The following is a 13577-nucleotide window of genomic DNA, read 5'->3' as shown; positions in this document are numbered from 1 at the left end:
TTACAATGTTAATATTATAAAGGTAGTTAATTTCTCATGTCCAGAGTATGGCGGCCTGGGCTTGGACTTCTCCTACAGCATTGCAGTGGCAGAAGAATTGGGACATATCCGATGTGGCGGTGTTCCCCTGGCAATTGGAGTGCAAACCGACATGGCTACCCCTGCCCTGGCAAGGTAACTTTCCCAAGAAAATCCCTTGGCTCTTTCCCTTCATTTTGTTCCATAGGAAACAATAGAATGTCCTAAATCCTTAGAAACATACAAAAATTAAATTCTAGCTCCATGCAAAATGAAGGGAGAGGGGGAAAATAAGATTGGTTTATGCATTCATTTAAATGTTACATATGTTTCACTTCAGGACGTAAATACAGCAAAACAAAAACAAGGCTAGCTATTTTTAATACATTTTAATCAAAAGTGTTGTTGTTGGTTTTGGAGTAGTGGATCTGTATTGTATGGTGTTGTACCACCCTAAGATCATTTAGTGAAAGGTAGGATAGAAATCCCTTTAATACATAAATAAATAAAAACCGTACAGATGAGGCTTGTCAGTGTTTTCACCTGGAATGTTTTTATTTATACGTGTTTGCCACAATCCAGCAAAAGGAGAGCTGAAATGAACTGGGATTTCCTGGTTCAATATTTTGCTTTAGGCAAGCTGCTATTATTTTGGCATGAGGGATATAACACTACTGGCCTATCATACTGGATTATAGCAAGGGGATAATTTAACCCCCAGGAAAACCATGAAATCAAATAGAAACATTAAAGGAAAGCAATGTGTTATTACATCCCCTTGCTTATATTGTAATGCATCCAGTACAATATGCTGTATGGCTTGTGATGAGAAAGTGCCTTCTTGCCTATCTTGCAATGTGACAGCAAGAAAACTCAAGACTGAGAGCCCTCTTAGGACCTGCAGAAGCGGGTTACGTTTCTCTCTCTCTCTCCACTTTCTCTATATCATGCATAATTTTATATGTCTTTATAGCCCTTCCCCCCACTAGACTAAAAAGCTCCAGGCATTATAACTTTCCTTTGTAGGATATTTTCTCCTGCCCCCTGCTCATTTTGGTTGCCTTTTCTGCACCGTTTCTACTCCACAATATTCCTTTTGTGGTGTAGCGACCAGAATTGTACTCAGGATTCCAAGTGTGGCCACTTGATAGAGGTGGGCAGTTTTATTTTTGTTCCTTTTCGGTTCCCCCTGAAGTGGCTCTGCTGGCTCCAGTAGAGGCTGGTGGCTCCAATGTCAGTGGGGCATTTCAGTCAGAACAAATCAGAGCTCTAAAGGAACTACCTTGGATAATTCCTTTAGAGTTGTGATTGAAACCTGGAGCAGATTCACTGTTCCACTGACATCAGAGCCACCAGCCCTCCATTATTTATTTATTTATTGCATTTTTATACTGCCCAATAGCCGAAGCTCCCTGGGCGGTTCACAAAAACTAAAACCATTCAAAGTATAAAACAAACAGTATAAAAACATGATATAAAATACACATTAAAAAGTGATTAAAAACATACCACACATGATTAAAACATCTTTAAAACATCCTTAAAACATCCTTTAAACATTCTAAAATTTCACTGGACAGGCCTGCCGGAATAGATCAGTCTTTATTGCTTTTTTAAACTCTAAAAGACTGTCAAGTTGACGAATCTCCTCCAGCAGGCCATTCCACAATCTGGGGGCAGCAGAAGAGAAGGTCCTCTGGGTAACAGTTGTTAATCTAGTTTTTGCTAGCTGAAGTAGATTCTTCCCAGAGAACCTGAGTGTGCGGGGCAGATTGTACGGGAAAAGGCGATTCCACAGGTAGCCTGGACCCAAACCATATAGAGCTTTAAAGATAATAACCAACACTTTGTACTGGCTGATCTGGTTATGCTGCCTTGTCAGGGCAAATCTGTCTGCACTTTCTGTGATCTGCTGCCAAGGATGCCTGTGGCTTTAGGTTTAGCTATATTAAAGTTGAATTGTCATACTGTGGGTGGGTGGTTTTAAGTCCTAAGTATACAAACCAGGGTTGTGAAGGAAACAAATAGGTGTTGCTTATAATGCAAGAGATGGAGACCTATAGTTAGATAGACACTTTGTCTCCTTCCCCAACTTCACTGCCATTTGAATTAAAACCATAATTGAGTGTATCTGAACAAGCTGCAGATGTAGATACTTTCTGATCCTTTATTCAGTATGAAGCCCCCCCCCCCTTCCCCTGCCACCACCTTTAAATAGGCATGGGGTAGGATACCTACTGGTAGGATACAGGTGTCATAGTTCTGCGTGGAATTGTTTCCCAATTATTGGCCTGCAGAGGATAAAATGGCCGCTTTATGCAATAAGGCTATGTAAGGCAGTCCCCAGAACAGGTTTTTATTATTGTTTCATTCTTCCCTGTGGGTTAAAAGAAATCGATAAATAACTGAGGCATGGTTTCATCCTCGCACGATGTGTTAGCTCACATTTGAAGTGTTTGTCAACAATGTGGCAATGACAGCCTCTTCAATACTGGTCACGTCAATGCACAAGTGCCACAAATATTGTTTGAAATGGGAGAATCTGCTGCGTTTATTCCAGTTGAGGTGGGCAGAGGTGGGAAAGGGATGTTGGCCTTGTTTACCCTACATTGGCCTTCCCCAATCTGGCACTCTCCAGATGTGTTGGGCAGCGTGTCCATTGGAGAAACGTCTGAAAACGTTTGGGGAAGGCTTTGTAACATTATGATTAGACAGGTCTCTGCAGCAAAAATCTTAGACTCTCTTGGCAATAGAGGGACATGAGACGTTATTATGAACTTGTGTACTGGCAAGTGTGGGCAGTATCCAGTACTTCTGCTGAGCCTCTGCTTGCTCTCCTGTACCCACGGGACCCACCACTGGCGCAACAGGAAGCTAGCACTTCTTAAAGCAAGCCCAGAAATTCATGGAAATGCTCATTTTGGCAAAGGGTTCGGCTGTCAAGCTCTGCTGATTTACCCTGTTTCAGAAAGTCTGTGTGGTGTAGTAGTTAGAGTGATGGACTGAGACTCGGGAGATCTGTGTTCTAGTCCCCACTCAGCGATAGAAGCTCATTGGGTGACTTTGAGACAGTCACAGACTCTCAGCCCAACCTACCTCAAACTTTTAGCCCGGCCTACTGTTGCAAGGATAAAAATGGAGAGGAGGAGGATTATGTATGCTGCCTTGGGATCCTTGAACGAAAATAAGCAGGATATAAATACAATAAATAAATAAATAACATAAACAAGTGCTTCCACTCATTTCTGGTTGCTTCAAGGTCCACCAGCTTCCTGTTGCACTAGCTTTGTGTCCCGCTAGCATTGAATACTTCCCCATGTGTCATAAAAGCGAACTCTACTGCACTTTCTGTGATATTTCATTTCTCCAAAGGAAAGCAAAAGCTCCGCTTATCACCCCACCCCGCATAGCAAACTCCAGTGCCAATAGAAGTAGAACTAAAACAAGGCCACAGAGAAATAAAGGGGAGGCATCAGCATGCTAGGAATCCCTGAGGTTTGCAGAAGTACTATATGTAACGTTTTTAAGGGGGCAACGTCCTCTCCATGAAGACTGAGCATGCTACTAGTCCTGATGGCTATGTGCCGTCTACAGTATCTGAGGCAGAAAGATACACCAGTTGCTGAGGAACTTGGGTGGAAGGGTGCTGTTGCACCATGTCCTGCTTTGCTGGTCCCTGGTTGACAGTGTTGGAAGTTAACTCTACTCAAGAATGAGCAAAGTTGTATTAGACGCTTCTCTCAGTAGAAACGCAGCAAAGACCCAAATAATGTTCAAAGACTTCGTTAAGATACAAACAGAGCTTTTACTGAGATAGAAGTTGGTTGAATAAATTAGTTACAGCACACACATATACTCACAACGATCACATCTGATAACAGCAGTAATGATAATGGATGGATAATACACAACACAGAGCCATATATATAGTGCAAAAACTGTACAGTCATCCCAGCCACTAATTGACTAATTGATTAAACATCCCATGCCACCAATATGTCAATAATTGCATTGTCCAACTGGCGGCCTTGACATTTAAAAGTATTTCTTCATGTCTTCTTCATGTCTTCTGTCACTGGGCATACTAAAAGCTCAGGAATAAAGTAAAACTGATCCAATCCAGGATCCAACAGACAGATGGTTGGCCACCGTGTGAACAGAGTGCTGGACTAGATGGACCCTTGGTCTGATCCAGCATGGCTGCTCTTATGTTCCCAGCAGCTTCAGAATGATGAGTGTCACTTGGAAAAGATAAACGGGAAAACTGGGGGTGGGTGGGAAGAAATGCCCTGCTTGAGCTCCTTACATCTTATAGTACCCCAGAGGGCAGAGCTGTCTTTCAAGGAAATTGAGAACAGGTGCTGTGCTGGGAGATGAGGATACATTGCACCATTTTGTCACCTGTCCTATTTGTACAACTCGAATGGTTACAGTGCAGAGGAAGTGATGTAAACTCAGGGGAAGGTTTTCAGACTTTCAAAGACTGCCTTTCCCCCCTTGCACACATATATAGGTATGTATGCAGGCATGCAAGTGTAAAAATAAGAGCCTAAACTGGTGACGCCCTTGTCCTCAGTATTGTGGCCAGCTCAGCAGTTTAGCATCCCTTCTTATCCTGTATCCTTCTTGGGGTTCCTGCACACCATGATCTGCAGTGAGTGGTTGCATTTATGGGACAGAATTCAATGGGGTACTTCTGCCCCCGCCAATTTCTTTCCGCCCTGCCAATTCTCTTCTGCAGGCAGTATGCCCTTCTGATTTTGCTGCTCTGGTGGGGCCCGCTGCTTACCCAAAGGAGACTTAGCACTTCCTAGAGAAAGCTCTGACCTGCCTCCTTCCAGAAACGGTTGCCCCGGAAAAGTGGTGGTGGGTTGAAACTAGAGGATATATATATTCCACCCGCTCTGAAAGAAATAATATGAATAAACCAAACACAATAAAAACATACACCCAAAGCAGACCAGGAGATACAGTGCAAATATAGCCCAAACTGAACATTGAAATCCAGAGAGTTCTTCATAGAATTAATCATGTCTTCTGAAAGGTTTTTTGTTGACTTGAGAAACACTGCCCTGAAGTATGATTATTTATGTAAGAAACATAAAAACTACCAGTAATGAGTCCAGTTGTGTTCACGCATCAGAAATCTGAACTTGTTCAGTTGCCCTTCAAGGTTAAATTCCATACCCTTGCGTACCACTGAGCAAGTGCAAGCAGATTATTTCTTTTCCATTTATAAGCAATTCCTAAATGTACTGCCAGCAACAACAACACCAAGTGACTGAGTCCTTGGAGTCAAGTCCCTAAGGACACCCCATAAAAAAATCTAGAGGCTGTTTTAGGAAGCATATTGGAAGCTGATGACACGATAAGGAGCACAATTAGTCACCATAATAAGTAACTCCTTTAGCGAGTCTAGGGGGAGCATCATAGTTGAGAGCAGCCCCAAATAAGTAAACTATTCATTTTTATATTATAGGGGATGTGCACAGGGATGGCCCAAGACGTTTTGGTGCCTCAGGCAAAGGACAAGGTGGTATCCTCTCCTGTACCATGTACAAAAGCTGACTAGACTGGCAGATGTATCTGTCTTCAACATTGATGGTGGGACAATGTCCTCTATTGAACCTGATGGAAACAGGCTAACTTAGGGGTCGCAGACAGGTCTCTTCTTGAACACTTTGCTGCTGCCTCCTGGCATCTGTCGCCTGAGGCGAATGCTGGAAGTGTATATATGTTTAATGTCTCTTATGCTTTACATTTTCTTAGATTAAAGACAGGGATGGGGAACTTCTGATGCTTAAGACAGATCTGGCCCATGGGGCTTCCCCATCAGTCCATGCCCCTTCTCCCAGCACTAGAGAAACAGAGCCTTCCTCTAGTGCTGGGAGAGGGAGCGTGGCCTGATGCCATCAGCCCCAGAAGGGTGTGACCTGAAAGGCAATCTGGTCCCTGCGGCCAGAACACCCCTGAGCAAAGGAAAGTGTGAAAGTCAGTCTGTGTATTTTACAGACGGTAACAAACTTTCTATGTGCTCCATCTTTTCATAGATTAAAAAGAGGGATGCTTGTAAGACCTTAATTGTCATACCAAGGATCAGGGCCTGAGCACCCCTCCTTCTCTGCTACAAACTGGGACAAACTCTATCCGACCTGCTTTATTCATTTACCCTGCAGTAATCTGCCTGCCACTGATTGAAATGACAAAAGGGTAGTGATCCTTTAGGAGAAAGATCGGCTTGGAAAATGCCATTCTGACTGCAGATGCAGTGTCCAAAATGGCAGCATTCATGCCCATGCATGGACACAGATGCACACAAGAAAGAAGATGCATCCATTACCCACTCAGCCCATACTGTACATTCGGGGGTGGAAGCTGAACCCTGAAGAATGACAACTTAGATTAAAGACAGGGATGGGGAACTTCTGACGCTTAAGACAGATCTGGCCCATGGGGCTTCCCCATCAGTCCATGCCCCTTCTCCCAGCACTAGAGAAACAGCCTTCCTCTAGTGCTGGGAGAGGGAGCGTGGCCTGATGCCATCAGCCCCAGAAGGGTGTGACCTGAAAGGCAATCTGGTCCCTGCGGCCAGAACACCCCTGATCATAAGGAAAGTGTGAAAGTCAGTCTGTGTATTTTACAGACGGTAACAAACTTTCTATGTGCTCCGTCTTTTCATAGATTAAAAAGAGGGATGCTTGTAAGACCTTAATTGTCATACCGAGGATCAGGGCCTGAGCACCCCTCCTTCCCTGCTACAAACTGGGACAAACTCTATCCTACCTGCTTTATTCATTTACCTTGCAGTAATCTGACTGCCACTGATTGAAATGACAAAAGGGTAGTGATCCTTTAGGAGAAAGATCGGCTTGGAAAATGCCATTCTGACTGCAGATGCAGTGTCCAAAACGGCAGCATTCATGCCCATGCATGGACACAGATGCACACAAGAAAGAAGATGCATCCATTACCCACTCAGCCCATACTGTACATTCGGGGGTGGAAGCTGAACCCTGAAGAATGACAACTTGAGCAATGCACACAAACAAAACTTCAAGCAAACATGGGGACCAACCTGGATTGGAATTCATCAGGACATGCATCAAAAAATTAGGATGGTCCCTGTAAATAGGGAAAGTTGGAGCATGTGACTTCCAAGATTGACTCTTTTTGATATTCGTGCTGATCAGTCCTACTTAACAGTTGAGAAGAATTGCCATTCCGCTTATGCTCCGACTGCGGCTGTTTGTCCCAGAAGACCCGCCGTCTCCTTTGAAGTGGGTCACGTGATCGAGCATTTAGAATGTGGTCTTGAAAAGAGACGCACATCATGCGATTTAATGACGTGAAGTGTAAAGAACCCACCTGCAGCTGTTCATCCTTGAAGCTACAATTTTCCACTAACGATATGTCATAAAGTGTCCGTCCTAATTAGAAACTTTCCTCACTTTATAATTAATTCAGTTGCACAATGCTCTGCGATGCTTCCCCCCCCCCCCTGTGAGGTGTGCAGGAAGAATGAGTGCCATCAAGTTCCCCACCCACCAACATTTTAAGAGAATGGCGTGTCTGCCATCATTGAATCAGAATGAAGCATCCATTAGGCATGTTTTTGTTGGGTGCAGTGAGAATCCCATCTGTAGGAAAGCAAATTGATTGCTCTTTAAGAGGTATTAAGGAAGCATTTTCCTGAGTTACAAGAGAATTTATATGCAGGAACGGTGACTGAATCTATTAGCTGTAAAGATGTTTGGGTCCTACTGTGACTCCCAAATTCCTTTAACTCCAATCAACCAAGTTGGGTTTACTTATTTTTTGCTCTGGAGTTAATATTTAGGGTTTGGAAATTACCGCATGAAACTTGATGGCGCTTTCAAGTCCTCAGTAATCTATACATCAGTGCAACACCTGAGGGTCGTGAGCCTGCATCCCCTCCCCTGAACCCACCAGAGGGCCATACCCCTCCCCCAACTCTGCCACAGTCACCTTTAGCTGTTGAATTTGGTGCTTCAGAGTCACACTCCTGGGAGGCTTCTGTAAGCACGATTCTGCTTCCCAAGAAGGCTCTCAACCCATCTTGGGGGGGGGGGGTATCCTCATGGCACCGGGTTGGCGCTGCCTCCCTCTCAAACCCTGCGGTTTCCCTCCCTTGGGGATGGCGTCAGGTAATCCAGACGCCAAGAAGGGAGCGCAGGGTTTCTGGGAGGCCATCCAGAGACTGGAGCCAGCCCACCATCTTCCTGGTGGAAGGCGACCAATTGAGGTGGGTGGGAGCATTGTTTCAGTAGCTCTTCCTCAAAAAAATTATCAGCCCCTCTTGCATAGTGATCATCTAAGCAAACTGGAGTTGTCTGGGGGATGTCCTGTTGAAGTATTTGGGATTAGTATAGGGCCAACAGATGATGGGTGCAGTCTTTATAAACCTTCAGAGTATACCCTTAATGAATGGGATGGAACAGTGGTGTAGTTTTTTGCACTTAGTTCAGTTGTGTGAAGAGATGGATCCGTGTGAGTAGCAATAATGTTTTCCCAGACTACTCTCTGGAAATGTTCATGGAGAAAAATAGATTTCTTCCTCTTGCCCACCTCCAGTGATATGTAAAGCCTTGGGCACTCAGGATTAGATCCAGGATCTGTCTTCTGCAAGAGGAGCTTCCGTGAGAGGAAGGGTTCTACTTGTGGACGGTCCTTCAGCCTCATTTTTGGAGATCCTTCCTCCTCCACCCCACCCCACAGCTCACCCCATTCAGCAAGACCTCCTGACTCTGTGTAGCATTTTCAGGGGTCTGGAGGGGCTGCTGTACGAAGGAGGGGTCAGCGAAGTCCACTTCCACCAGTGCAGTTGATCCAGTGTAAGTCAGGTAGAAGTAGAACTCTTTTATGTTTGAGACAAACCATCAAGTATGCAGCAGCTTTAGAACAGTCCGTGATAACTTGTGAACCACCAGTCATGCTGGATGGCTCAAAAGGGATTTAATGTACCCTTGGGTTTGTGTATGTGTGATGGTGGTGGATTTTGTGGGGAGATGCCTGCCAGATACTGCAAAAATGTGGTATTTATTTGGCAGCCTACAATCCATGGGGTGTTTCACTTCTCTTACTTGCTTCACAGCCAAGTGGCAACTGTTATTTCTCCAATGATTTGTTTTGCTTCTCTCCTCTTGAAAGGTTATAGATTCCTTTCATGGCAGGTGTCTCTTTTTCCTTTGTTTTTTGAAAGGACATAAATAAAAGCATTAACTTCCCACCTTAAAAACCCCAGCAGAGGTGGGATGGGGAAAGGATCTTGTAATACAACTATTTTTCAGAAATCTTCAAAAGTGTAGCAAATAACATGTTTGACTGTATCACATTGCAGATTTGGATCCGATGAGCTGAAAAGAGAGTTCCTTGCCCCAACTATAGCTGGAGATGTCGTGGCTTGCATAGGAGTCAGTGAACCTGAGGCAGGTTCAGATGTTGCAAGTAAGTAAATAAGACTGTGCATGGGAATTTTGTAAAACCATATAAGGTTTGAGCAACCACTTCCTTAGTAGATCCTTGGTCTTCTTGGTGTATAAAGAACTGGCCGGGAGGAAACAGCTGGCTGGCCAGGGAGGTGATGAATGCCTCCTTGTCAGAGGGAGTGGTCCTGGGCCACCTGAAATTGGTGGCGGTGAAATCACTCCTGAGGAAACCCTCCCTGCACCCAGAAGATCTTAGCAACTTTAGACTGGTGACAAATGTTTCTTTCCTGGGCAAGGTCCTTGAGCATGTAGTTGCCAACTAGCTCCAGATGCTCTTGGATGAGATTATCTGTTTCCATACCAAAACCCATGTTAGGCTGGGGTTTGGCAGGGAAACAGCCTCGGTCACCTATATTGGGAGAGAAATGAGGAATGTGCCCATGCTGATTCTCTTTATTTCTCAGTGGTTTTCAATGTCATCGACCATGGCATCCTTCTGGAGCGATTGTCTGGGTTAGGAGTGAGAAGCACTGAATAGCACTGGTTTCACTTCTACTTGGGTGGTCACCTCCAAAAGGTGGTGCTTGGGGGATTATTGCTCAGCCCTGTGGATTCTCCAGTATGGGATTCCACAGGGGTTGGTTTTGTCCCCCATCCTATACCACAACTACATGCAACCATTGAGTGGGGTCATCAGGAGTTTTGGAGTGTGTTGTCATCAGCATACTGATGACACACATCTGTATTTCTCATTCTCATCTTCATCGGATGAGGCTGTGGATGTACTAGATCACTTCAACAATGGACTGGATGAAGGCTAATAAACTGAAGGTCAATCCAGAATCCAGACAAGATGCTGTCAGTGGGTGATTCTTCTGACCGAAGGGTGTTCAACCTGTTCTGGATGGGGTTGTGTTTCCTGAAGGAGCAGGTTCGTAGCTTGTGTGTGTGTGTGTGTGTCTTGTAGCCTTCTTTGTCATTTGAGGGTCAGGTGGCCTCAAAGGCACAGACTGATTTCTACCAGCTTTGGTTTGTCGCCCAGCTATTTGTACAGGGATAACCTCACTTTCATAGCTTATGTATGTTGCAGTCTTTGGAGGGCAACAGTTTGGAAAAGGCCGCACCAGATTGCCACCTCTATTTCCGCCATATAATGTATTCTTCCGGCATTGTCCAAATGTTTGGATGCCTTCCTCCAGATGGGGATCTGCTGAACTTCTTTGTTTACTTTTGAAAAGGCATCAAGACGAAAGCTGTAAGAAGAGGAGATGACTATGTTGTCAATGGTGGCAAAATGTGGATTACTTCTGGGTGTCAGGCTGACTGGATGTGCCTGCTGGCGAACACAAGCGAAGGCCACCCCCACAGAAATAAATCTCTTCTATGTCTTCCGATGAAGCTACCAGGTATTGAAGCTAAGCTAAACCCTGTTAGAAAGCCTACAATAGTAGTATCCTAAATTTGGAGGGCTGGAAGATATGCTGATTTGGAAACCCCCAACCCATCATGGGGAGCAGGCACCTCCTCTGAATGAAAATCAAATTGCCTTGAAATGATCATGCTCTTTTAAAGTAACCAACCAAGAGGGGCTAAACAATATGTCACAATTTGAGAGCATGGGCAGGAAAGAATGAGAAATGGGGCAAAACAACCAAATATTTTATGGACAGCCACTCATCTTTTTTTGTGTGTGTGGTTCAAATATATTATTTAAAATCTATTAGATAATATATCTGATGTGTTCATTTGTAACCCACTATGGGAATAGATAGGTTAAGAAGCTGCCACAGGGGAACAAAAATAATACTTGTAAAAACATGTTTTGAAACTTCCAAACAAAACTGAACAATAGTCTGGTGTGTCTTCATTTTGGAGGATGGCCACTAAAGCTGTAGCCAGGACTGTTTTTCTCTCTCTTTTGCTCTTGAACTATACCCAACAAGATCTTGCAAAGTGCAAAAAGTGTTTCCCCCCCCAGCCCACTGAAAACATTGGTGATTGCTGTTTTTCTTTCCAAAACATTGTTAAACTTGGAATGGGTTTAAAAGGTTTGAAAATTGCTGAAGCCAGGGGTAGAAAGCATAAGTTTTGAAGGCAGTTTACAAAGCCCTTTCTCTAGGAGAACAGAACAAAACTGCATTACTCTTTTCTCCTGGAACAAGTGGCTTACAATCACCACTTAGCAGGAGCACAAGATTAGGGGTGGGCCAGATACAGCCTGTCAACCTTTTGTTGCTTTTTTTTTTTGGTTTAGACAAGTGCTGGTAAGATACCCCCGAAAAATGTTTATCAAGCATCCATAGACAAAATTTACTGACAGATACTCAATTCAAGACATCCATTGACAGATGTTCCAGAGTATCTTAAGGCCAATTGTGTAGTTGCCTATTTCTGCACAGCAGAAGACCATAGTTGTGTTTCCTGTATTGAATACACAAGACATTCGAGCCAGGTTTTAGTCATACTTAGAGTAGACCCACTGAAATAAATGGGAATTAAGTTAGTCATTATTGATTTGAGTCCCATTGATTTCATTGGATCTACTTTAACTGTGACTAAATCTAGAGCCAACCCCATTTTTTTTCCTATGGGAAAACACCCAGACAGCACATCCGTTGCTATTATGACTAACATGTGCAATGTCCGTGCTGGCCACCATCTCAGAAACATTTGGGGCAGTATCCTATTTGACACTACTGCTAACATAAATTTTGTTGCAGTATCATAACCAACCTCTAGGGCAACATCAGTAGTGTTGCTGACACAACGGTTTTCTCCAGAAAACCCATCGCACAAACAAACACTATTGGCTTTGCACTAGAGGTCGTTTATGTTAGCACAGCAGAATTTACACTAATTGTGGTGCTGTATAGGTCAAATACTGCCCTTGATTTTTATTTATTTTTATAGGCATTTTACCATTATTAACCATTATTTACTATTTTTTCATCAGCTGCTCTTTACCATTACAAACAAGCCAACAAAACTCTCTCACGCCTTGAATAGCATATCCTAACTAAGTTCCCTTAATATGTGAGTGTGCTGAGTTTATTTGGTTGGATCCAGACTTAGTCATGCTTAAAGTAGACCAATAATAATAATAATAATAATAATAATAATAATAATAATAATAATACAACTAGCTGTACCTGGCGTAACATACGCTGTTCTAGCATACCTTAAAGGTTATTAATTAAATATCATTGCATTTTATTTCTTTATTCAGTCATATAGCGGGCGACAGAGGACAGCCCGAGCGAGGGGGCGACGCAGGTGGGAGAGGGTGGCTCGCCCCACCCACCCGGGCGCGCACTCACTGAGGCGAAGGCTGGAGAGCCACTCCTGGCTCAAGTGCGAAGAGAGCGGAAAAAGAGTGTGAGGGCCTGCGATGCGGTGGGGTGGGGGAAGGTGGTTGGTTTGTTGCTGTTTTTTCTTGCCTCAGCTCAGTCGCTGATTGGCCGCTGGGTCTTAAAGAGTCCCAACCGTCATCCCTCCCTCCCCCCACCACTCCCCACCTGCTCAGAGTTCTTTCACACAGTTCAGCCATTTTAAAAGGCAGAATACAAATAAATAACAATAATAATAATAATAATAATAATAATAATAATAATAATAATAATAATAATAATAATAATAATACGCAACACAATCTTAAGTGATTAGCCCCAGACTGCAGAACCTCAAATGACAGGTTGGGGACAGGTCACAGTTTTTCATTGTTCCCTCGCATAAAATATTTTCTTCATGCAGTATTTAAATTATTTCATTTTGTTGTGTTTATATACTACCTTTCCTCCAAGAAGCTCAAGGCAGCATTCTCTCTCCCCCACTCCAACAAACAACAATCTTATGAGGTAGATTGGGCAGAGGGACAGCAAGCAGCCCAAGGTCTAATCCCAACACCACACTGGCTGTCAGTTTACGTTAGACCTCACTCTGTGATGCACTAGATGACTGCACTGTGGGAGAATTAGGGCTCAGCACTTTGGAGAGCTCTTTTAGAGTTATGTCTGAAACCCAAAACTGATTCACAGCCCCACTGAAATAGGAGCCACCAGCCTCCATTGGTAGAGGGAAGAGGTGGCAAAAAGCTTTGGTGGCGTTTTTGATTTT

The 13577-nt window shown here is 43.8% G+C and overlaps 1 protein-coding gene across 1 annotated transcript in view; it reads left to right on the top strand.

The window, feature by feature from the left end:
• LOC134413436 (probable acyl-CoA dehydrogenase 6) overlaps positions 1-13577 on the top strand; it is a 61502-nt gene that overhangs the window by 32298 nt on the left and 15627 nt on the right. Inside the window, exons 3-5 of the mRNA XM_063147612.1 lie at positions 45-174; positions 9377-9483; positions 10703-10870. Of these exons, the coding sequence (XP_063003682.1) occupies positions 45-174; positions 9377-9483; positions 10703-10870 (405 nt within the window). The remainder of the gene's footprint in view (positions 1-44; positions 175-9376; positions 9484-10702; positions 10871-13577) is intronic.

This window comes from Elgaria multicarinata, chromosome 1 (assembly GCF_023053635.1).
Source record: "Elgaria multicarinata webbii isolate HBS135686 ecotype San Diego chromosome 1, rElgMul1.1.pri, whole genome shotgun sequence".
Taxonomy (NCBI): Eukaryota; Metazoa; Chordata; class Lepidosauria; order Squamata; family Anguidae; genus Elgaria; species Elgaria multicarinata.
This window is presented reverse-complemented; position numbering and strand designations above follow the sequence as displayed.